The 26,999-nt window shown below is 36.7% G+C and overlaps 1 protein-coding gene across 1 annotated transcript in view; it reads left to right on the top strand.

Annotated features, from left to right (window-relative positions):
- ITGA1 (integrin subunit alpha 1) overlaps positions 1 to 26,999 on the top strand; it is a 165,929-nt gene that overhangs the window by 108,556 nt on the left and 30,374 nt on the right. The window contains exons 9-17 of the mRNA XM_045815312.2: positions 1,593 to 1,758; positions 6,113 to 6,186; positions 6,856 to 7,000; positions 12,291 to 12,433; positions 16,065 to 16,208; positions 17,436 to 17,693; positions 19,892 to 20,022; positions 23,358 to 23,524; positions 24,955 to 25,091. Of these exons, the coding sequence (XP_045671268.2) occupies positions 1,593 to 1,758; positions 6,113 to 6,186; positions 6,856 to 7,000; positions 12,291 to 12,433; positions 16,065 to 16,208; positions 17,436 to 17,693; positions 19,892 to 20,022; positions 23,358 to 23,524; positions 24,955 to 25,091 (1,365 nt within the window). The remainder of the gene's footprint in view (positions 1 to 1,592; positions 1,759 to 6,112; positions 6,187 to 6,855; positions 7,001 to 12,290; positions 12,434 to 16,064; positions 16,209 to 17,435; positions 17,694 to 19,891; positions 20,023 to 23,357; positions 23,525 to 24,954; positions 25,092 to 26,999) is intronic.

Genomic DNA, 26,999 nt, shown 5'->3' with positions numbered 1-26,999 from the left:
TATCTACATATCTAAAAAAATTCTAAAAGTCTTCCTTTTTTTAACCTTATAAAAAGGGTGTCATGCTGTATAAGGTATTTTGAAACTTTTAAAATTTAATATTGCTAAAATTCATCCATATTATTACAAGCCGTCATAGTTCGTTTGCTTTTTAATTAAAGTAACACATACAGTGAAATGTAAAATTTCGATGTGAAAATTATGTACAGTGAACAAATTGATGAGTTTAGATAATTGCATACACCCATGTAACTGATACCTCAATCAAGATATAGAACATTTCCATCACTCCCAGAAAGTTCCCTATACTTTCATTTTTTTAATACTCACTTCTATAGTAACCACTTGTTTGACTTATACCACCATAGCTTAAGTTGCCTATTCTATTTTATGTAAATGAAATCATATAGCATATACTCTTTTGTGTTTAACTTTTCACTCAACATAATGATTGCCCATGATATATTGTGCATCAGTCATTCATTTTGTTATTATACATTGTATGGATCTACCACAATTTCTTCCATACGTTATATGGACATTTGGATTGTTTCCACTTTGGATGCATCTATCCAATGGAATCTGACTAGCAATAAAAAAAATGAACTTCTGATATGTGGGGCAACAAGAATGACTCTCAGAAGTATTATGCAAATGGAGGAGTCAGACACAAAAGGCTACATGCTATATGAATTCATAAATATAACACTCTGGAAAAAGGAAAGCATAAGGACAGAAAATATATCAATGGTTGTAAGGGTTAGGCAGAAGAAGGGATTGACTACAAAGGGACAATAGTGAACACTGATAGAAATGTTCTACGTCTTGAAGTGGTAGTAACACAATTGGGTGGGTTTGTCAAAACTCAGAACTGTATATCTAAAAAAGGATGAGTTTTGCTGTATACAAATTATATCTCAGTAAACCTTACCTTAAAAAATAAAATAGATGTTTGAGAAAACCTGCTAAGACATCTAAATAATTACAGTTAACTATAACAGATAATTCCTGCCTCTCTCTCTTCTCTATAAAAAGGGGTGGGGGGAGGGATGTCCCTGTCTTGAGCATTTGGTTTCAAACAGGAATGTCCCGATTGTTTATTTTCTAGATTGCCAAGTTATATTACTCTTTAGTTTAATACTGTTTAAAAAATATATGTGTGGGACTGGCTCTTGGTAAGATTATCAGGAAGAACTGCCTATTCAGGATCAAGTAACTCACTTGCTAATTGCTTTTGCTGGCAAATGGTGGTGACGTGAGCTGGAATAACCAGAGATATTCAGAAACTATAACTCACTTTTGAACTGTCAGATAGAGCTGTTCATAAACAGGGACACAGGAATTCAAGAGAAGAAACTTTCCCAAACATACAAGATTTCCCTTTATGCTTTCCTATAGCAATTACAGTATATAACAGTTAATAGTAGGGAATCTACACATTCTGAAGATTGTTCTTCCAAGAATGTGGAAGTACATAAAAATTGCATTGCATTAAGGTACTATACACTCTCTTGTTTATTGGCAAAATGCTTGGGGTCCTTATTTAACACATAGAATTTAAAATATATTCTTCCCATTTTGTCATGTCTTAGATTCTTGGGAGCTATAACAGAGGAAATTTAAGCACTGAAAAATTTGTGGAAGAAATAAAATCAATTGCAAGTGAACCCACTGAGAAGCATTTCTTCAACGTCTCTGATGAATTGGCTCTAGTCACTATTGTTGAAGCTCTGGGAGAAAGAATATTTGCCTTGGAAGGTATGACTAGTTCTTGTAATCCTGCATGTGTTCTCTACAACACAAAGTCAGTGTAATGGGTTTTGGGTATTTATTCCTACTACTACACGGCTCGTGCCCTTTTGCTGTGTACAGTAGCCAGCATGGAACAATGCCCTTTCATATAAGTCTGTCCCTGAGATGACTATCTCACATAGCACCGTGTCTGTCGGCAGGTCTCTCTATAAGGATGTGAGGGCTGAAGGAAGGCAATGGTTAGTGTACACTCACCAGAACAAAATCATGCCTGTGTGTTAGTTCTTTTCTGTGACACGGGTTTAGAAAATGGAGACACTAGCTCACGTTTTCTTTTTTAATTTGTTTGTGTTATTTTGGGCTTCTATGGAACTGTTCTTGATTGCAATAACTTCATTGTTCATTTATTTTCTCCTATTTTGCTTCTTGCCCACTTTAAAGGTCTTCATGGAACTCTGCCTCAACTCCCATGGCAGCAAAACATCGGTTCACTATATTTGTCTAAGTCACAATTCTTTTTTGTAGACTTTTTTCTTTGATTTTGCAATGACGATTGGCTACTGAGGATAATGAGTCATGGCATTCCTTCCTGTGCCTTTGGTAGATGTCAAGTAACAAAGTACTAGCCCTTGCCTGACAAAAAAAAATAAGTCTTTGGAATTGTTATGCCAGGAAAACTGAAAAAAAGCTGCTTTCTTCATGTTCTCTGATAATTGGAGCCTAAGAGAACATGCCTCTTTCCCTTTTTCCAAAGAGTTCTACTCTTATGCCTCATCCAAATCCAATGGACCCTGTCCTTGTGAGGACACACGGAGGGACTGTTGTTTTGCATCTTAAACACAGAAATTTAAAAGCACCTTCTCAGTCACCCGGATACGACCTGATAATGGGAAACAGAAAGATAAAATAAGAAAGAGACATAAGTAAAACAAGGTAGACCACTTTGAGAATCAAATGACCAGGAAAATGCAAAAAAGTAACTAATGACAGAATATTAAAATGTAGAGAAAGAAAAGAAAATGTTTTAGAATAATGGCTTTCAGGCCCTATTTGACAGTGACCCGTGATAATAAATACACTATGCCTCGTGACTAAAGGGGAGTAAGATAGGCCACCCCAAAATATGTCACTTTGGCATGTAGATTATCTTGAGCTGAAGGCAATCAAGACCCAGCAGACTCAAGGAAAACATTAACCTCTTCCTTAACTACCTAGAAGAATTTACACAGGGGGCCTGGCCCAGAAAAAGAGCTATAACCAAGGATAACTTTTTTTTTTTAAGATTTTATTTATTTATTTATTCAACAGAGATAGAGACAACCAGTGAGAGAGGGAACACAAGCAGGGGGAGTGGGAGAGGAAGAAGCAGACTCATAGCAGAGGAGCCTGATGTGGGGCTCGATCCCATAACGCCGGGATCACGCCCTGAGCCGAAGGCAGACGCTTAACCGCTGTGCCACCCAGGCGCCCCAAGGATAACTTTTTGATCCGAAAGACCTGTCTGCATGGCAGGGCAAATTTTTAATTACCAAACATCTGTTCTTCTTATGTCCTGTGAACTGTCCTCCTCCCTTTGAAGCCGCTGGCACCTATCCCAGTCCTTAGGTCAGGATGGCATATAGGCTTCAGTTGCCCCCACTTGTTCTTCCTTCTCATATTTTGGGTGGTCCCATGTGAAATTAAATTTGTTTTTCTCTTGCTAATCTGTTTTAGATCAAGTTAATTATTAAACCAGCCAAGGAACCTAGAAGAGAGGAAGGGAAAATTTTTCCACTTCTGCATGACCCAGTGCACATACATATACATAGGAAAATAAAACAAAATTTCGCAAAATCACTCTTATTATTACAAAGCATTGTGATGGTTTCTCATTTTCGTTCTCTCTTCCCTTTCAATTAAAAAAGTGCTGGTGGTGACTCACCCTGCTTATTTCATGACTGGATCAAGACCCGTAAGTGACAGATTTGGTTTAGATTTGATGAGCAGCTACAGCCCATGCAGACGTCATCTCTCTGCTTCCCTTTTGCCCTGGCTGCTTTTCCCCTGTGCCTTTAGAAACAGAACACTTGAATTACTTATCCATCTGAAGTTACAGCTGGTTCTAAAGAACTTGGCTATCCTGCATTCTGTACACAAGTCACTTTCAAGTGGCTTTGGTCTCACAGTAGCTATCCCAGTGTCATTTATTAATATTCCAGACCATAAGCTTTGCCGGCCTCAAGGAAATATACAAAGTTTTCCAAGTCATTGTGCACTTTTAATTTTTGATAAGCCAATAATGTGATATATGATATGATTGAAACAATCTGTAAAGACCATTTAAATGAAAATGACTTAATTACATTAGATAGTTAAGCACAATACAGTTTCAATTTTAAACCTCATCTTAAGTAAGCAAATAAATATAACCTTACAGAACTTGTAGAAATGAAGCCTATATCAGCGGTTGGGGGAAGAGGAGCCCAATTTGCCTTAAATGACATTTTTGTGTTGCTTCTAAACTAACCACACCATGAGGTAAAGATTACACGTTGGAATGCCCAGAAATTGTAAGAAGTCTGTATATTTAAAAGCAAAATTATTTTTTAAATGTCCTCAGATTAAAATGTCTCCCACGTCTTTACTGCTACACTTTCAGGCCTAACCAAATGCAGTGTTTTGACTAGCCTTTTTAGGATTTTCTTCAGAAAGGGCTTCATTTCCTTGTTACTTGAGAAGTGTCCACTTCCTATCAACATTTATCTTTAGATGGTAAATAACAGCGATTATGAAATTCCTTCCTGTCACAGACAGCACCACCTAGTGATGAGAACGGGTCACCAACTTGCCCAAACAAATCAGAAAATGGTCTGTCTTCCTTTCCCAGCAAATGTTGGGGAAAATGCTGAAATTCCTAACCAGACACTGAGCAGCGGGGAAAGTGGTTATGTCAGTACTCATGAACAGTCCTGGGAGGGGTTGACAGCAAGAAGTTCAGAGATGTACAAGGGGCTATTACCATGAGGACAGTTCAGCAGGGAGAATGTCACATAGCTCCCTGCTCTCTGTTCTCAGCTGTAAGCAGAGCAGCAGCAGAAGGTACTGGAAATATGCAGGTCTTTGCTGCTGCACTCTTACCGTTGGCCTTGCAAAGATAAATAAAAAGACACCATAAAGCATTGTGAACTTAAAAACTTAAAGTGCACTTCAGTCATATAAATTAAAGGATAATTCATATGTGAAATTAAAATGATACATTTGAATTCTTTTTTGATATCCCCATTTAACCTAGTCTTAAAAAAAAAACCCAATCACTGATGTATTTGATAATGAATTTATGACAACAAATAACTAGTAAGTAAGTTTGATTTCACAAATTTAATTATTCTCATGCCTCAAGGAGAGGGCAGACTCTTGCAATTATGAACTATTTTTAACTTATTTGCAAAGCCAAATAAATCAGTAACTCCCTACTTAAAGTAAATGAATCAACATTCCCGCAATCCCCTTAGGAGGTTGTGGCTTTGGGTTGGTGAATATTTTGAGAATAGTGCATTTTCCACAGAATGCTCTGGATTATCTCTATATTTCAGTAAAGAGCCTAAAAATGGGTATAGAATCTTGCCCATAGAAATCCTCATTAAAAAATTTTCAGATTCATGGAGCTCTTAGAAAGATAAAAAGACCTAATGTTTGCTACTTAACCTCAGATCATTGACTAAAAAATTTTTAAAAATAAAAAAAATGGGTACAGATTATTTAAAAAAATGTTATTGTATGGCATGTGGCCTAGAGCCCATCAAAAAATTTCTCCCAATTTCTGAGTGATACCTACTACCAGAAATTAGAGCAAATACAAACCCAGGACCCCTCCCCCTTTCTCAAACAATGGAATTCTGAGAGGATCTATAGCTGGAAATACAGGTGGGGCTGGTAGAGTCAAGAGACCTATTTAAATATGTGAATAAAATTATTTTAGCCCTATAACATAGCAGGTAAGTTTAGCCTAATGTCTGAGCAGGACATGTCTGAGGGGAAGACAGAGGTTTTCAACTTCAGTACTTTCAACTTTAACCCCCTGGATCCAGAGTGCCATCTCATCCACAGGCATCCACAGTGTAAGAACAGAAGCATCAATGGATTTTTCTCAACTTCTCCAGCAAGGGTGGGGAAGCCATTGGTCAAGAATTTAGACATGGCCCTTCTGCTAACCTTCTCTGTCCTCTACCCAGCCCTACCTAGGAATTTGGGCTTGAGAAATGTGTGGCTGAACATACCCAAAAGATGTTGGAAGTTCTGGCTGGTAAAGAGCCCAGACTCTAATTGGCCTGTCTTCTCCAAGTCAACAGTGTGCTAACAGGCATTTATCTTTCTGTTATAGCTACAGCTGACCAGTCAGCAGCGTCATTTGAAATGGAAATGTCTCAGACTGGCTTCAGTGCTCATTATTCACAGGTACATTGACCACTTGGTAGAAAATGAAGTATCCTTTTTTTTTTTTTAAGGTTTTCACTCCCAAAAGCAATGCCCAGCCATCTGCATTATAAGCACAACTAGCAATTCATGGCTTGAGCAGTTATTCCGACCTGGTGAGGTTTCTAATCCAAATAGGAAAATGACATTTCACAAACTTACTAGGAAAACAAGTTATTTTACACAGTTCACTACATTGTACTAATAATTGTGAATCAAACATTTTGAGGTCTGCCTTATGTAATTATACATCTGGCTAAATAAAACACCTAAAATAGTTGCTAATGATATGGAATGTATCTTTTTCTCAGTTTCAGTGTATTCAAAGATATTACTAGAATTCCATGTTCAAGACCTAGGATTCTTGAATTAACAGAATTAAACAGAAGGGCAAGATTAGGAAATGTATCATTTGTAGTTGATGAAAGAAAATGCATCAGAGTCCACACAAAGGAATATTGACATTTCAATGGACAATTGTACTGTATAACTTAGGGCAAGTTACTCACTCTGCCACGTTACTATCATGTTGTTGTGAAAATTATATGAGTTCACATATGTAAAGCACTTTGACCATAACCTATCACATTGTTAATGCTGTGTTCTTACTATTTTGTTAAATATCATTTGTTTTCTCTGTTTGGATATAAGGACTGGGTCATGCTTGGAGCAGTAGGAGCCTATGATTGGAATGGAACAGTCGTCATGCAGAAGGCTAATCAAATCATAATCCCCCAAAACACGACCTTTAACGCTGAGTCTACCAAAAAGAATGAACCTCTTGCTTCTTATTTAGGTAATGTTTGGATGTAATTGATAGAAAATTATTATGTTTTATTTTAGTTTTTTTATTTTTAGCATTATTTGCTTATATTTATATAGGCTTACTTATAACCATAGAAGACAGATCACTTCCAAGAGTTAGACACGTTATAGGACCCATGAAATTTCCAAAGCAGCCTTAGTTTCTGAGCAGTAGACAGAATAATAGAACATGGAGGTCACGCTCTCTCATAAGGGCTCTCTAGTGGAGGAATGATTTAGGCTGAAATGTGCACTTTCTGAGGTCTCCCTGTGTCTGGTATTCTCATTAACTTCAAGAAGAGCTTTGCACAGGTGTACAGGAAATTACGATAAAAAAGAGAAACATTGATTCAGCTAATATCCTGAAGATCAGACTCCCATTTTCTCTAAAATATCCTATATCATTGATTTCTTCCTACGGGTCCTGATTTTGGAAAAGAAAATGTTAATTTGTCTTGATATATAGCTTCTTCTTTAATAGCCCCATCAAATCAGATAAATATTGAGATGTAATATCATCTTATTTTTCAAAGACTTGTCTGGAATGAGGAGGTATATGTCAGGTATCACCTTATTCTAGATCTGTACCAAGCTGCCTCGGAGATACCAGGAAACTATTCTATCACTAAATGATCTCAGTAAACAATTAGAAGGGCCTAGGATGAAAAAATCCTCAGGGTATGGTTTCCCAACTCTTTACTCACTCAACAAATATTTGACTGGTACCTATTTTGCCCCAGGCATCATTCTTGGTGCTGGGGGTGCAGTGGTAAAGAAAACAAATACCTTTCACTGTTTGTATTTTACAATGTTAACAAGCCTCTCTGGGATCTCTCTGTCCTGAAGGCAAGTCTTTTTCTCTCTCTATTCCAGTTTCTTTCTATTTTACAGGGAAGGTAGGAGGAAGTCTTTACTGGTAAGTCCATACATCTCCTTATTCAAGGACACATCTTAAAACTGTAGAGGCAACAGGACTTAAGAAAAATGAAAGGCCTGAGGGTTTAAGGTAATTCAAAATATGGCAGTAAGCAGCAAATATAATGTGAGTGCTCAAACCTCTTAACACATGTTGAAATGCATTCATGAAAGTCTAGTTTATTTCTCATAAAAGTCCTATTACATTCTGCCCTGGTCAGACATTGCACGTTACAAAAGAAAATGCCAAACTAGGATGTGCTGATCAAAGATTATCCAAAGGATACCGATCTGGAAACAATTCCTTTCTCTCCTTCCCCACCCCCTACAAAATTTGAAGGAATTGACGGTTAGGAAACAAAATGTACACTGCATATCTTTTAAACATTTGGAGGATTGTGCTATAACATAAAAAAGTTGGGCTCAAAATTATATACATTAAAAGAGATCTTAGAGAGCATATGGTAAACATCCAACTTTCTAAATTAAGATATTAAGGAATAGAAAAATGATGTCACAGCTACCTATGACAGATCTGAACTAGAATCTAGGTCTCTTGATTCTTATTCCAGTGTTCATTTCAAAATTAAAGACATTTACAAAATTAAAGATATGACATGAAGTCCACAAAGATGTGTGTGACATCTTAAGAAGTTCACACATTTGGGGGCACCTGGGTGGCTCCGTTGGTTAAGCATCTGACTCTTGGTTTCAGCTCAGGTCATGGTCTCAGGGTCCTGGGATTGAGCCCTGAGTCAGACTCCACACTCAGTGCAGAGTCTGCTTCAGATTCTCCTTCTCCCTCCCCTTCTTCCCCTTCCCACCTTGCGTGGACGTGTGCACTCTCTCGAAGCCCACACATTTTAATAACACTACAGTTTTTTTGATATTCTGAGTTATTGTTATGTGATAAAATTCCTTAAAACCAAACAGTCTTAGGAATCCTAAATCTATTATTCCCCGAAAGCTTAGATTCAAGGTTGCTTAAAGCAAGCTTAGAGAATTCAAGACTTAGAGATATCACTGTGAGCAAGAAAAAAAATAAGAGAACCTTCATTTGTAACCACAGTATTTGTACCATATGATTCCTTTCTGCCCAGAAAAGGAAATTTGGGGGTATGTTGTCCACAATGTAATTAGATGATTTTATATTTTAGAAATCATTTCATTAGCTTAATCACAAATTAGCACATAAGATACTTTGCCAACATAAAGTTTAAGATATATAAGATTTCTTTAAAAACAGAAAAGCACCCAGAAAGGGGACAAGGGGAGAAAAGTAGCTTTGTACCCCAAATATTATTCTAAATCTGAAATGGAGCTTTCAAAATGTCTGCTTGTGCGGGTTACAAATTAAGAAGAGTTTGAATGTGTTAGTCTGAAATCTGTGTGGATTGCAAGTTGTTAGGCTGTGGGAAATCTTATGGAGGTAACAAAGTGAGAGGTAGATGCTCTATTAAAAAAAAAAAATCTCATACTAATCAATAATGACCAGAAAGAAGTAGGAACGGAAACTGTTGAGGGTAGTCACTTACTCATCTTTCCACAACCCAGAAACTGCCTTAGGCCAATATGCACTTAGCCAGTGGTTTTGGTGGTGAGAATACAGCTGAAATCTCATTCCCTGCCTCCTCTACCCACGGTCTGCCCCTTTCTAATCATGCCAGACAAATTCAAGAGAAAAAGTAAAGATGTGAGGCAAATGCATGAAATCAAAGCAGAGCATACCTGTTTCCCATTACCTCACCAGATCCTAGCACTTTTCCCAAGGAGTGAATTATGAGAACTGACAAGATCTATTTCTTTATAAATCCATGCAGCAGGCTATGCTATGAATTTTCCTTTCTCTTCAATTTTGTACTTTTTTTTCTCTTCAGAAAGCAAATAAAACTTAGATGTTTATAATTATTTTCATTTCAAGAAAATTAGACTTTACATGGCCTTCTTTCTCTCTCCCTCATTATCTTTAGACACCTGAGCCTCAACCAGTAACTACCTAACCAGTAGGTACTGTCTTTGTGAAGACTTCAGTTAATGTCACTATCAAGTGCAAATTATCAAAATTAAGTAACCAAATAATCACACAACCCCAAGCTCAAACATAATTTTTAGCTTTTTTTAAAAGTTCTTTTATCAGTTGGCATTCATAGCCCTGTAAGTTAAGGAAAAAAATAAAAGTGTACTAATACTCTTAAGCCAATCCCTTCTTAGTATTTCTTAGTAGAGTGACATGAAATAAAATAGTCCCTGTTTTGCACATTCTTCTTTTTTATTTTATTTATGTATAAACATGACCTTAAAGTTTTCATTTTTTAAGCAATATTGTGGTTAGTAACATAAGTACTTGTTTAGTAACATTACTTGTTTGAAAAAGAAGTTTACAATTTATTATGTATAATTTTTTAGAAGCTCAAAGAAAGGTGAAGAAATAAGAATGTGAGAAAAATATTCATGAAGGAAAAATGCCTGAGGAATTGTGTTTCTTTAGCATTTGTGAGATTAAACATGTTTTAGTACAAAAAAAACCTCTGTTCTGTTACAAAAATGTTGTAAGAAAGTGAAACTATTACCTTATAGAAAAACACTTGGAAAATAAATTTTCCATATAATCTTTTTCTTAGTAAGAAATGCTATTCTGTCCCATTTGGAAAAATAATCTGCCCTCTGCTCCTCCACTGATGGGCAGATCTGGTTATTAGAACATTTCTTCTTTCTGTAGAGTTGAAATGTGCACATGATAATTTTTATTCATTGATTTAGCTCTGTTCTCTATAGACACAAAGAATAAATTTAATTCTTCACTCAAAAATTAATAATAATCTGCCTCAAAGACACACAAAAAATGAAAGCCCAATTAAAAAGGATTGTCGAAGCTCACTTTTTAAATTTAAATTTCAGTTAGTTAACATACAGTGTAATATTAGTTTCAGGTATACCATATAGTGATTCAACACTTTCATGCAACTCCCAGTGCTTATCACAAGTACCCATCCCCTCACCCACCTCCTTTTAATCAAACAAATGCAAATTAAAATCACAGCAAAGTATTAGTGTTAGGTTATGTTTAACATGTAATTAGAACATTCACAAATTTAAATAATAGTAATGATACCCAATTTGGGGAGAGTTTGATAAAACTACTCACTGCTTTGGCTGTTCATGGAATAAATTAGTACAAATGTTCTGCAAACAATTTGTGAGACACTGAAAGAATTGAAAATTTGATCCAGTAATCTATTTCTTGAAATTTATCACCAAAAAATCCAAAAGAAAAAAAAATTAAATGTTCAAGGATGTCTTTGCAGCCTTAAGTATAATATCAAAAAATTAAAAACCACCTAAAAATTCTACCATTCTAGTGGGAATAGTACTATGGTAGAAACATAATCCCTTTATGCCTTAACTCAGAGAAATAAACATCAGCTACTTAAAATTACTACTTAAAACTCTACCGCAGCAGGGACACCTGGGTGGCTCAGTCAGTTGAGCATCTGACTCTTGATTTCAGCTCAGGTCATGATCTCAGGGTTCTGAAATCAAGCCCTGCGTGGGGCTCCGCAGTGGCTGTGGAGTGTGCTTAAGATTTTCTCCCTCTGGGGCGCCTGGGTAGCGCAGTCGTTAAAGCAGTCTGCCTTCGGCTCAGGGCGTGATCCTGGCGTTTTGGGATCGAGTCCCACATCGGGCTCCTCCGCTATGAGCCTGCTTCTTCCTCTCCCACTCCCCCTGCTGTGTTCCCTGTCTCGCTGGCTGTCTCTCTGTCACATAAATAAAATCTTAAAAAAAAAAAAAAAGATTCTCTCCCTCTGCTCCTCTCTCTGCTCCTCCCCCTACCTCCCACGCACAGACACACCGTCTCTCTCTAAAAAACAAATAAATTAAAATAAATAAAAATCTACAGCAGCAACACAGAAAAGGCTTACATTTCCTATGATTCCAACTGTATAAAATTATTAATTTTATAAAATAAATAAATAATAAGCAAAACAATAAAATAAAATTAATAATTATTACAATTATTAGATTTTATAAAATATGTCCAGATGAAGTACAACTAATTTATTACAAAGTGGTGAATTGGGATTATGGGGGATTTTTTGTGTTTTTTTTTCTTCTGTCATCATTGTTATATCATTTGTGCCTTTATACAATGAAAAACCGAGGTGGCAGGGTGGACAAAGCAGTCACAGTAGATAAAAGCTTCTACAAACTTCCCTGCATTAAAAAATAATTATTTTCAAAAAAAGAGAAATCTATATAAACATATAAAAATGATTTTCCCAACCATTTAAAATAGATCTCAATTTATTCTGTGCAGACTTTAAGGGGTCAGAGAGTATATCTGACATCTGGCGTTTCTCTCTTGTTAGGTTACACAGTGAACTCCGCCACAGTTTCCAGGGATGTGCTGTACATTGCTGGACAGCCACGGTACAATCATATGGGTCAGGTTGTCATCTACAGGATGGAAGATGGAGACATCAAGATTCTCCAGACACTCAGTGGGGAACAGGTAATTGAAATTTATTGTTTTAATTTAATCCATGTATACTCTATGTAAATTCAAATTAACCATCAATTGTCCTAAACTTTAAAAAGAAAAAGTAATGGGTCACCTGGGCGGCTAGGTCAGTTGAGTGTCTGCCTTTGGCTCAGGTCATGATCCCAGCATCCTGGGATCCAGCCCCACTTCAGGCTTCCTGCTCAGCAGGGAGCCTGCTTCTCCCTCTCCCTCTGCCATTCCCCCTACTTGTGCTCTTCGCTCTCTGTCAAATGAATAAATAAAATCTTTAAAAAATAATAATAAAAAAATGAAAAAGTACTCTCAGAGTCAACATCAACCTTGAACAGGGCTCCGTGTTAGTTTCCTTGCAGAGATGTAAAATGCCTACATCTTTAGCCTCAGGACTATTTCAGTTGAGTGGAAATGGAGGTAAGATGGTTAGATGATGATGTAGATACAGGTGTACGAATATATTCGTATAACAAAAAGATCTAAAACATTAAGAAGCATGAAAATGCCAATGACACAAACAGTAAATGCAGAGGACGGAAAGATCGTTTTAAGCCAGAATTGGTGCCAAAAGTCTTAATACGAGATAAGATTTGTGCTAGTCTAGAAGGAAAAATAGACTGTAGATAGGTAGAGAGAGCAGAAGAGCCAGTTAAAAAGATAATGTGGACCCCAATTGTGTGAGGTTTTGAAGGGCAAACTAAAGAATTTGGATTTTCTCCTGGAGGTAATGGGAAGTTATAACATGTAAAATCACAAAATTCTCATTAGATGATATTGAATACAAAAAAAATAGTTTAGAAATTATACATGCAACATGCAAACATAAATATATGTAAATATTTTTTAACCAAAACACCTATGCTGTTGGTTAGTATTGCATTGCAATCATTTGGGCTTCACTAAATATCCCAACTCACCAGATTGCCCCTATACCCTCCTCCCATCACCAACTACTCCACAAGGCGGGGCAGCATCAGCCTTCCTCCCCTGCAGGGGTACTCACCGCTGCCCAGCGCAGCAGAACAGCTTAGGTGAGAGGAGACAGACACGTCAGGGAAGGACAGATTTGCCCTCTTGAACGCCCCACAGGAGCCAATATCTTTTATAATGACATAGACATAATTTCCAGGGCTCTTGCAAAGGGCCTGCAGTTGTCAGAGTCATCCTGGGAAGCCCAAACTATGTTAGCTCCATCAGGTATTCATAGATCCCCACAGCCTAAATGCAGTGTCCCAACCAGAGATTATTTGTACCACTCTCAATATTGCTTAGTAAAATAATGGAACTCCTTTCCCGCACAGATGTCCAGGGGAACAAAGAGTGAACCAAAAGTAAAAGTCTCTTTAGATTCTCATTTATATAAAATAATAAAACCTGGTGAAAGGGTTTTATTAGCCTTTTGCCCACATTTGTAATCAGAAAATGCATCAACAGTCTAAAAAAGGCTAAGGTGAGGAGAGCCTAAAATGATGTGTCACCAATAAAAATGGAAAAGGAAGTGTAGTAGACATAAATAAGGAGGAACTGACAGGATTGTAAAACGAAGCATTTTGTATGACATCTTAGTCTGATATCACTTTACTAATTGTCTGCGAGACAGGAAGTAAAAATTTTGTGGAAAATTGCTCATGAAAGTTACAAATGATTTAAATTATGAATGATTTAAGTTTCAAGCCTGGGAACCTGAGACAAAGGTGGCACCATTATTAGAATGTCAGTAACTCAAGCAGTGTAGATACTTCTTTTATTTTTTTTTATAATTTTTATTATGTTATGTTAGTCACCATACAGTACATCCCCAGTTTTTGATGCAATGTTCCATGATTCATTATTTGCGTTTAACACCCAGTGCACCATGCAATACATGCCCTCCTTAATACCCATCACCGGCCTATCCCAGTCCCCCACCCCCTCCCTTCTGAAGCCCTCAGTTTGTTACTTCTTTTAAATGGTATTTGGTTTTACATATCTCCTGTAACAGTGAGCACAAATTCAAATGGTTGTGGGTGTCTGGAAGGTAAAGTAAATAAATAAAGCTACTGCACAGAAGACAGCAGGAAGTGGTGGGAACCATGGACCGGACAGCTCATGAGCCATCTAAACATTCAGCTCCCACTCAGCTCCAGATGGCTATTGTCATGGGGGAATCATGGCCCAAGGTTGCTAGATCTTACAGCATTTTATTTATGTTTGTAATTAACTCAACTTAAAAAAAAACCTTTTAAACTCTTCATAACCTATGGGGAAAGAACATTCGAAAGCCAATGTCTAGCAGTTGTCTGAGTGTCTAGCAATGTCTAGGAATGCAGAACTGGAGCCTTGAGAGGAGGATAGAGCGAAATTTGCAATTTTCAGTAATAGAAATGTCTGGATGGATTGGCCATCTAGAAGAAGAGAATGGCGGGAAGGTGCAGGTCTTGGCTTAGGGGAGGCCAAAATCTAGGGCATGGGAGGAGGAAAAAGTGATGAAAGCAAAGATGAAAACAAAGGGGGGGCCTGTGATATGGTGGCAGAATCAAGAGAGCAAAATTAAAATCATGGAAACCAAGACAGGAAGTTTCAATAAGACGATTATCAAGAGCATCAAATATTAAACACAGGTCAATATTTGGGAGGGTTCTTGCATTTAGATAATGAAGTGTGAGTCTCCTGCATTTCCTTAAGATACATCCATATCTTTAAAAGAAAAAACATTGCTGCAAGGGGATGGTCCCCTGAAATCCTTTTATATTTTTCTATCTTCCGCAAGTACTAGAACAAGACTTAGCCATTTAGTTGAGTAAACAATCTTCTTTTTTTTTTTAAGATTTTATTTATTTATTTGAGAGAGAGAGAGAGCAAGAGAGAGCATGAGTGGGGGAATGGGAAAGGGAGAAAGAGCACAAGCAGGGGTAGCAGCAGAGGGAGAGAGAGAAGCAGGCTCCCCACTGACCAGGGAGCCCAACGTGGGGTTCAGTCCCAGGACCCTGAGATCATGACCTGAGCTGAAGGCAGATGCTTAACGGACTGAGCCACCCAGGCGTCCCAATCTTCTTCTTCTTTTAAATTTAAATTTAATTAGCCAATTTACAGCACATCATTAGTTTCAGATGTACTGTTCAATAATTTATCAGGTGCGTAGTAAACCATCTTCTAAGTCTACAAGATGAAATTCCCTGCACCAGGATTCCAAGACAAATCAGTTCTTCATACAGTATTTTATTTCATATTTTTATACTACTGTGTATAAACATATATTGAAGCCATCCCAGAATGCCTTTTATTGTTTAATCTCATTTTATTTCCTTACAAAAAATCATGGTGGCATTACTTATCTTTTCTGCTTTCTGGAGAAGGAAGAGACATTAGGATGAAATCTAAAGGAAGCCATTTCTCTCACGCTCAGGCTGCGGAATCTATAACAGCTGCTCATCCTCAAGGATAGGTCTGACTATTTATTAGCCCCCCCAACAAGAGCCAATAAAGAACTCTCAGGTAGAATCCATTTCTATATTTTATTTCTATTTCTGTATCTATCTGAATCTCAAATACTCTTCTCGATTAGGATGAGTAAAAGAAATGCAGGCTTTTAGCTCTCTTGAGAATTTCTGATGTTCATCAGACTATTTTGTTTTGTTTTGTACCCTAGATTGGTTCCTACTTTGGCAGTGTTTTAACGACAATTGACATTGATAAAGATTCTAATACCGACATTCTTCTGGTTGGGGCTCCCATGTACATGGGAACAGAGAAAGAGGAACAAGGGAAGGTGTATGTGTATGCTCTGAATAAGGTAATGGTACCTCTGAGTTTGGTAGAATTTCAGGAATATCTCTTCCTTTCTTTCAATTTCAAATAAGTACTGCAGTTCCAATTTTGTACTCACTTTTGAAAAAGGAGCAAAGAATCCTTCAGGGCCTCTTTACCCCCACCAACTCCTCAGTTTCTAAATGAACATTTTAGAATTCTAGTTAAAGTAGTTCAAACCATTAGATGTTTTCTGCTTGGAAATGTGAACTATTCTTTTTTATCTGAAAATATAGAATAAAGACAAATATAAATCTCATTAAGCTGCTAAATAAACTCCCAGGGCATCCATTCATGACTCTGGCCTGGAGGTGTTCAGAACATTTGCAGTTAAAACTGCGTTAGCTGTCAAAACAGTTAAAACTGGGGAAGCAGAAGGACTGTGGAGTAGTGAGTTTTAAGGTGGTGACACCACAAAGTTTTAGCAAACTACTATGGTCTTTGGACCATTGGGCTGGGGCGAGGTTTTGTTTGCCACTCCTGACTTCAGACATCATTTGTTAGGTGAAATAATTCTTGATTTCTTCATTAGAAGAGTTTTTGTTCTGTTTCGTTTTGTTTTGCTGTTTACAACAAAGTCGATATTCATCTATTTAGGTTTTTAAATTCTTAAGAGTTTCTCCAATTAATTTTTAAATTCATAAATTGTATATCTTTCTTCCTTTCATTTTGTTTGCGTCCTCCCATCAATTTTTTTTGGTCCCTTTTTTCCTAGAACGTGTGTTCCTGTCCATCATTACTAGTACTTCCTGTTCTTTACTGAGTTTTGGGGGGTTTTTTTGCTCTAGATAGCTTTGGGAAAAATTTGCTTTTTGAACAGAGTAATTTCCTCTTTGCCCTATAGAGGAGACTATGTAGAGACTTTTCGAAGAAGCAAATTTTGGATGAAGGAAGGATAAAGGCCTGAATTGAGGATTTAAAAATTCAGCTCTTTGGCTTTAAAAACATTCTGTGAGTTAAATACTCACTCGGTTGCATTAAAAAAAGAAACCATTAAAATCCTCAATATGCCTTCTTCCCCACACTTCTACAGTCTGTTCTTTAAAATCTTTAACTGTGCTCTCAGATAAGCACCCTTTTTAAGAAATTTTACAAACTTTACCGTTGATGTACAAATGGTTTTTAACAGCATTGATTTAGCACATACTTAAAAATTTCACTGTGCTGTAGTAATGATAGAAATCCATAAGTATCCTGTTTATCTTTCTTCCAGACAAGGTTTGAATATCAAATGAGCCTGGAGCCCATTAAGCAGACTTGCTGCTCATCTCTGAAACACAATTCATGCACAAAAGAAAACAAAAATGAGCCATGTGGGGCTCGTTTCGGAACAGCTATCGCTGCTGTGAGAGACCTCAATCTTGATGGATTTGATGACATTGTGATAGGAGCTCCCCTGGAAGATGATCATGGGGGAGCCGTGTACATTTATCATGGGAGTGGCAAGACTATCAGGAAAGAGTACGCACAAGTAAGAAGTTAAACCTACACATTCCCACCCTTAAACGATAAGTGGCTTCAACACTAGGCTTGCTTCTTGTCTTGCTTCTTGAGTTATTTGGTTTTTTTCTTCTGACTCTATTGGGAAACTAGATTTAATTCTCTTTTAAGTTTTCTTTACAGAAGCATTATTTTGTATTTTATCTTTTTATCTAGTTTGGTGGTTTTTTTTTTTTTTTTTTTTTTCCTGTTGTTATTTGCCATGTCTCCATGATCTGAGCTTTCTGGAATAGTAAAACACAAACCAAAAAAAATGGATACTTTTTAACAATGTGTTTTAACAATTGCAATGTGCCTGATCCTAAACAGAGGATACCACTTTCTGAATAAGAGAACAATAATGATATGATTTAGCCAATAAAGAAGATGAGATTATTGCTTTTACATTCAATATCCATGTTGTTAAAATGAAATTGCATTACATTTATATTTATGAATTAAATTGGAATATTTTTGTCAAATGAATTGGGGTTCCTAAAGGTTTATAATTTCCTCACAAGTAATCCCTCTTGGAAAAAAATCTTAATAACTAAGCTTAACCTGCAGGGGATTTCTCTTGTTCTTGTTTTAAATTTATTGTCAGTTAACAGTTCTAATCCATAAATGTAATTTTTCCTACATAAGAAAAATATCAATTTGCAGAAGTATTTAATGCACTATAAAAATAGGAGAGTTTAAAGGAATTCTTCTAATAAAATTATCTGTTTTTAAGTAATCATAAGTAGTTAGGCATTGAACTACTTATATAACATGAAAAGAAAATCAGAACATCAATTAGTTCTTTTTATAGTTGACTGTTCTTTTTGTACTATAGTCAACAGAATTCTCAAAATCCATTCATGTGAAGTTGTGGTTAATTTTCCATAAAGTCATAATGACGTTAGTGAAACAATAAAGGGCATATTTCAGTAACAACACTTCCATCCACTTAGTAAATTATTTGTTTTCAAATAATTCAAAAGTCTTCATGGTATTACTTAACTGGAAACAGGCAATATTAACCATGGGAGCATGACAGAATGAAGAACTGCAGAAAGGCATTTCTTTCTTGTGTTCTACCACTTTATTCCTTCACTATTAATCCTGAAAATTTAGTGAAATGGCATTTGCAGTAGAAAAAAAGAGGATATTTAAATCATTAATAGGATAGATTGTCATAAATTTATTTTTGTAAAATGGTGGTAACTCAAGATGCAGCTTTAAATAACAACAAAAAAGAATTTAGAGTTGAGTTTGCTTAATTATCGGCAAAACGCTTTCCCAAGGACAGGGGAGGATGTGCTCACTTGTTTCCGTGATAACCTGAGGTGCTGCTTGTGTATGCAATAATCCAGAATCAAACTGAACGATCTCCTCCAGAACCAATGAGGCAGATGTCTCTGGTTTGTTTGCTGAAAAAGTAAGGAAATACTTCCCAATGAGCCACAAACATTTCAGCATGAAAAATGTTTCCATTTGGTTTGCCTTCTTTGGCTTCTTAATTTATGGTTTTTAAGGAGACCTCAAATTTAGGGAGGGTCTGTCAGTCCTATCTCCTCGCCATCAGGTTCTATTAAAATATTATCAGCTTGAACCAAAGTTAAGTCAGGAAGTACGAATATTGAGCACATTATGTGCACAAATCAGTCATCGAGAATTCCACATTCACTTGTACCTGTTGAGTTTACAGTGCCCTTGACTTTAGGCAAAGAAGATCATACACTGGAAAATGTATTTGATGGAATGTGCTGTTTATATCCACCCCCCAAATTCAGTGAACCCCAAACTGACCCCTAGGACAAACTTCTACTCCCTCTCTTGCTTGTATGATGCGTTTTCAAGGTTCCAGTATCTTTAAATATCTCTGTGTTATGGGATTGAGTGGGAACTAGAAAGGAGAGCCAATTACTCACAATGTTTTCCTTGAGCATTAGACAAGATGACGTTATAAAATTTTTTCCCTCTCTGGTGTCAGTAACCCTGGATTATTTTGTCTGTACTATAAAAAGAATAACGTTTGGTAACATCTGAGTAATTCAACTTGTCTCCACATGAGGGGTTTCTTAGGCACGTTTCCAAAAGATCTTTAATTTTCATTTTTTGTTAACCAATCCAAGTTCTCAGATTTATTTAAAACTGTTTTTGAAGAGACACTTCTGGCATAAAAACTCTCTGTTGGGACTTTCACAGCGTATTCCATCAGGTGGAGACGGCAAGACACTAAAATTTTTTGGCCAGTCTATCCATGGAGAAATGGATTTAAATGGTGACGGTCTGACTGATGTGACTATTGGGGGCCTTGGTGGTGCTGCCCTCTTCTGGTATGTATTTTAATAACATCCAATTCATCTGATGATATTTCACAAATAGTTCCAGAGCTCAAAGTATAATTGAAGTTTGTGTCATACCAAATATCTGTTTTCTTTTGTACCCCATTATTTAAATAAAAGTTGTGTAGTTAAAGAAGCTGGAGGAGTCAATAAATCTTAAAAATAGAGACACCATATTAAAGGGACAAGTAGAACCAACTCTTAATTTGGGGTATTTATTAGGTGCTTGACACTAAGGTAGGTATTCTGTTTTGGGGGCAGCATAGGGAAGAAGAGGGCCTCATAGAGAATTATATAAACAAGAAAACGTCCCTAACTTTGAGTTGTTCACACACTTTCGGGGTAATTGACTCTTTGCTCATTTACCTAATATGTATAATTAGACAATTGTGCATCATTGTCTATGTTTATATTATATTTGTATTATATATATTATACTTATACCATACCATACATAGATGGTAACTGCACTTATTGTGGTGAGAAATACAATTATTGAATCACTACGTTACACACCTGAAACTGATATAATATTATATGTCAACTATACTTCAACTTAAAAATTTGAAAAAAATATTTAAAAATTAAAAATAGAGATAATGTTTAAGAACTTATAGTCAAATGAAAATTGTACACTAAATTGTACACGGATACGCATTATGTTAAAAACTGTTTTAGCTGTACAGTAGGGGGAAAAGAAAACGGTAAGGTGGTACCTAGGAAAGGAGAATGCTGGGCAACAAGTAGCTGTGACTTTGGGGAAGGCTCCCCCAGAAGCAGGGCTCTGAACCAGAAGTCGCCAGTGCCAGCAACGAAGGGTACAGTTAGTCTCCATGTAACTGCTAACCCTGGATTAATTTATTATGATAACCTTAACTCAAAAAATATTTACTGTATTCACTCTCATATTGAAAAAATATACTATAATTATAAGGGCAATTTTTACTCCCTTTTGTTTCAAAGGGTTTCTTAGAAAGCTCTGAAGACTTATTTATGGCCTCTTTTACCCCCAGTCATTGCTTTATCATTGATGGACCAAAATGACAGAGTTGGACCCCTACCTAATTGCCTGGCAGAATGGACCAGACCAACAGACTGGGACACAAAGACCAAGATTTACAATGCTGAAGGAGGGATTGAGAGTGGGTATAGATGGCAGGCAATAAACAGAAGCCCGTCCCAATCAGGGACATCCAGGAGCAGATACTGAGAGCTCCGTCATGTGGAATAAATTGCGTCATAATCCCTTTAAAGACCTTTTTGGGGCAGAGGGATGTGCGGTGGGGAGTGGTCAAGGCAGCCTCATTCCTGAAGGATCCAAACTAATAAGCAGGGAATTAGACATGCTCGTTCATTGCTGGTGTAAGTAAACTAGTTAAAACACATTAGAAGGTATTTGCCAATAAGTGTTAGAAAGCCTTAAAATAGTCATACTTTTAACAAGAAATTTGCTTCCTGAAAGTTTTTAAAGATTTAATCCATGTCTAAGATATATAATCTTTAGAGTCATCACAGCACTGTACCAGTAACTATTTTTTTAAAAAATAAATTAAGATAAATGTCCAATAAGAAAGGACTGAGTAAACAGATCACAATACATGCATATGTTGGAATAGTATGTTGCCATTAAAAATAATGTTCCCAGAAAAATACAAATATTGGAAAGCAGTTCATTATATTATGATGTTTTAAAAGTATGTATGGATGTCTATGCATTTTTGTGTATGTCTCTCTCTCTCTGTATACACACACACACACACACACACACACATCTATATGTATAGATACATGTTTTTCTGCAAAGAAAAAGAAGCATGTCAAATATTAACGGTGATTATTGCTAAGTGGTAGAATTACTGGTGATTTCTGTTTTCTTTGTTTCCTTTTTTTATGTTTCCGTGTTTTCTATGGGTAAGATGTTTTCAAAGAAAAATATAGTCTTTTTAATGCAAAAGCAAATCAAAGACCTATGTATTCACAAGATACCTAGCTATAGTACTTGTACTTGTCTGTACAAGTATTACAGTGCACAGAAGTTGTGCATGGGCCTTTGGACTCTTCCCAGATTGGGAACAAACTCAGATTCCCCAAATATGGTTTTGGTTCTGAGGCTGCACCTGAGCACTGGGTTCCGTCTTCCTTCCATCACAGGCAAAACAGATTTTTGGCTTATGAACTGTAAGGAATGAAAAATAATTTTCCCTCTAGCCTCCTGAGTTCTTGGCTGACACCCCTGTAATACAAGACAGATTAACAAGGAAACAACAAGCAGAAGTTTATTAACATGTATGCCCCACATATACATGGGAGATACCCAGAGAAAAATGAGTGATTCTTTGAGGTGGCTTAGAATTCAGACTTACATACTATCTTAATAGAGAAAAGAAAGAAGGTATGCAGGCCTCTATGAGGAAGATAAATGGGCCTAGGAAAGACCAGATGGGTGATATGATAGTTTGTGACAAAGCTTGTCTTGTGTCCTGTCTCCTTTCCTGTGATAAGAATCAATCCTTCCTGGTCGATGAACTCCAGTTAAGCTCCTTTTGGAGTGTCTGTGTTAGGTACAAGGAAAGTTCACAGAAGCCTCTTTCCCTGCATTTGCTGTTTTTCAAGTGCCCACAGCTCAAAATAATACCGAAGTGGTATGAGTGACATGGCCTGAACTCCTGTAGTCACATTTTGAAGTGGCATATTCTGCTACCATTCAGAACCAAAGCCTAAGAGAGTTCCAGAACAACCTGGGTGTCCTCAGAATACCAGATACCATCACTTCTGTATCAAAAATTCACCATAGAGGGGCACCTGGGTGGCTCCATAGGTTAAACACCCGACTTTTAGTTTCGGCTCAGGTCATGGTCTCAGGATCCTTGGGATCATGCTCAGCACAGAGTCAGCTTGAGGTCCTCCCTCTCCCCCTGCCACGCTCTCTCTCTCTCAAATAAATAAGTAGGAGCACTTGGGTGGCTCAGTGGGTCAAGCATCTGCCTTTGGCTCAGGTCATGATCCCAGGGTGCTGGGATGGAGCCCCACGTGGGACGCACTGCTCAGTGGGGAGTCTGCTTCTCCCTGTCCCTCTGCCTCTCCCCTCTGCTCATGTGTGTGCTCTCTTGTGCTCTCTCTCTCAAAGAAATAAAATCTTTAAAAATAATAAAAAATGAAATTAAATAAATAAATATTTTTTTAAAATCACCAAAGAAATGGAATCCTGAGATCCCAACTATATACAAAGAAGACTCCCGATCAGTGCATTCAAACTGCGCTTCCATAATGATGGCATTTATTAAATGTGAAAATGTGTGAATAATCATCATTGTTTGTGTTTATAGGTCCCGAGATGTGGCTGTAGTTAAAGTGACCATGAATTTTGAACCCAATAAAGTGAATATCCAGAAGAAAAACTGCCGTGTGGAAGGAAAGGAAACAGTATGCATAAATGCTACAGTGTGTTTTGATGTGAAATTAAAGTCCAAAGAAGACACAATTTTTGTAGCTGGTAAGTATCATATGTATGCCAAGTACTTTGGGGCAGAAAGACAATACGTTTGCTCCGCATGATGAAATCCAGTAAGATATTGTATTTTCCCCCACGATAGGGATCTGCATATCACATTTGCCCCTGTGAACCTGTTGAACCTTGATAAAAAATCTGCTGAGGAAAGAATATGTTATGGAACCCAGTAAATTCTGGGGCAGAAACTATATGTTTATATGCAATGGTCACAACAGTCCAAAGTTCCCCTCTGACTCTCCCATTTACCTCAAACAACCAGGTGCTAAAAACAATAACAATAATACCAATTCAGAAGTAGAGTTTGGAAAATGGGCTCCAGAGGAGCCCAGTTTTCCTTCCTGTGGGTTTTCACAAACCCTCTCTTCCTTCTCATGCCCTCTCTGTGGTAAGACTGGTATTGCAAAGGACTTGAGTGCTTTGCCACTCCCACTTCCTGAGATCTCTTTGCTCCGCTCAGAAGGTGACCCTGGTTTTTGAGAGTCAGACATGTTCCCTGTGCGTGTTCTCAGACACAGTCTAGGTACGTCCTCCTCCCTACACGTACACTTCCTAAGGTGGTTTTTTAATGATATTGAGATACGTTAGAGTCAAAACTGTGGAGGCCATTGGCTGCAAAAGAGTAGTCTGCTCTACAAACCAAATGTAAGTAGAATATGAAAACTCATTAATCTTTAAAATCTATTTTTCTTAGTTTGCTCTACATGTGCATAATTATGCTCTGCAATAGCCCTCTGACTAGAAGATAAATAAGTTATAGAAACGTAAAATATGATTTACATTTTCATATACAACATTATTTAAGTCTCATTTAATTTTTATAGAGTAACTAAGTGATCAAATAAGTAGGATTGTTGCCCTTTTAGAAAGTAAGGTTTCACGTGTTTTTTATTTTTGTACGCCTATTTTATTAAACTTATTTATTAAGCTTCTTTTATTATGTGCTTTGAACAGTCTGAAGTGACTTTTTCATAAAATAGATAAGAATTGATTAGTGTATATTTTTGTGTCAATTGAAATAAAATCAATATTCTAAACAGGGCTTCAACATTGCTAAACTAAAAAAAAATAATAATTTAAGTGAAAACCCGATAAACACACGCGTGGCCAGAAAATCAGTTTGTATGTTGGTGTTCATATGTATGAATGTGTGGGTGTGCATATGTACACGTACATTATAGAATAAGTGTGATTAAACGTTAAAGGCACAGTGAACTCAGAAGGCGGTTCTGTAGAGTTCCTGAAGCTTATCTTCATGCCTGGGACTACCATTGTACTACAGTAGTGTGGATAAGCTGAGTAATAGGAACGTCTTGTTGACTGATTGCTCAAGAGGTTTTCCTATAATGCTAATTTAATGAGCTAGACCATATGAAAATTACCTCAAGTAAATATTTCTGTCATTTTGTTTCTAGATATGCAGTACCGTGTCACACTAGATTCACTAAGACAGATATCACGAAGTTTTTTCTCTGGAACTCAAGAAAGAAAGATTCAGAGAAACATCACAGTTGAAGAAACAGAATGCACTAAGCTCTCCTTCTACATGTTGGCAAGTAAATCATATGTTATAACTGCTTTATTCCAAATCAAGAATAAAGCATAGATGTCTTATTTCAAGTCAGTCTTAACAATTTTTATTTCAAAGTGCACGTGATGAAGTAAACTTCATTGTATTTGGTCACTTTTATCAGAAAGTCACAGGCCTGATCTTCTAATTTCCAAATGCATTTCATGAAACTATCTTTCATCTTCCCTGTGTGTGTTATCAGTCATCCACATATCATGGAATAGTAGAAGGCACAGTGCACTAGTTGATAAGAAACCTTCTGCTTTCATTCATTCATTCATTTTTTACATTCATTCATTTATTCTTTCAAATTGAAAACATCATTTAACTTTTGTGAGCCTCATCCATCAAATGTGGTTAAGTGGTTACATGCCCTGAGAAGAAACTGTTGGCCCATGTGCTTTCTGGGGTCCCTTCTTGCCCACTGAACTATGTATTTCACTCTTGGACTTTAAATTGAAGGGAAAAAATCTAGTATTTTCTATCATCTATAGTCTTTCTATTACAGTAATAAAGGAGCCTTGGAAAGCAAATTATTAATCTCTGTAGATTGCTAGGAAGCCAGTTTGAACCATTTAAAATGCATTTTATTGAGTCACTATGTAAATGGGGAACGTTCCCAATAAGGGCAAGAGTTTCTTTTTTTTTTTTTAAGATTTATTTTTTATTATGTTCAGTTAGCCACCATATAGTACATCATTAGTTTTTGATGTAGTGTTCCATGATTCATTAGTTACATATAACACCCACCACACATGCCACCTAGACTTGAGAAAACCATTAGTGGCAACACAAGGGCAGGAATTTCTTAACATTTTCCTATAATGAACATGATACTTAAAGGGAAAAAAAGAGGGAAGAATGGATGCAATGAGAAAACATGATTTTAGTGACTGAGACAGACTTGGGACTTATACATGATCCTGGAATTTTAAAGGAAAACAGGCCGATCTCCCCCCACCTCTGATTTATTTCTGTATTCCTGATGTATTCATATTTTATATTTTTAAAATATTATAGTCAGGGTAGGGAAGTGACAGAAAACATGCCAGTTGGTGTACTGTATTTTTCTTCTGTGATTTTCAAGTCGATATTCCCCACAGCATATATCAAAATTAACTTATCTGTCAACACTAAGATCAAACCATAATCAGGAAGAAAAAAAACTGGAGTTATCCTCCTATTTACTTCATCAGAACTGAATATTTAGGAGTTAGAACTTGTATAAAATTTGAAAGGGTGTGAAACCAGATGTGCCCCTGCCTTCAACCTGCTAGAAATCATTGTAGTGTATATTTGTCCAAAATGTAGAATCTAGCTATGTGTAGGCACTTGGTATGAAAAGGAATGAACTAGTTTCAAAATTTCTAAAATTCTTTTGGACTTTAATAGATACATTAAGATTTGTTCTGGAGTCAGCCGGGATGGAATTTGTCTCAAAACTTCCCCACATTCCAAGTGATTTTGACCAAGTTGTTTAGTCTCTTAGAGGCCCTGTTTTTCATTTGTAAAATAATGACTGTAATAGTTTTTCATCTTAGAGGACTGTTGAAATACTTCTCAATAATGTGTGTAAAGCTCATAATTCCGGACATGCCGTAAATGATGGCTGTTACTCATGATATTATAAAACAACATTGATTGCGTTCATATTACTTACATATCATTTTACATTATAAAATTCTTGCAACTCAAGGCATATATCATACTAATGAAATTCAACTCAACTTAAAGAAAGTTTGCTCGTTTCAAGTTGGGAGACTTTCCTAGAAGTAATACATGGCAGTTTTTAGCTCAAGATCTCAAGAGAAAGATACTGTTATGCAAGCAGCCCGGAGTAGTATATCCTGACATGACAAAGTATGGCATATCCTATTACCCCAGCAGGGC

Source organism: Ursus americanus, chromosome 15, assembly GCF_024610735.1.
Source record: "Ursus americanus isolate L20-20 chromosome 15, mUrsAme1.1.p, whole genome shotgun sequence".
NCBI classification, from domain to species: domain Eukaryota; kingdom Metazoa; phylum Chordata; class Mammalia; order Carnivora; family Ursidae; genus Ursus; species Ursus americanus.
This window is presented reverse-complemented; position numbering and strand designations above follow the sequence as displayed.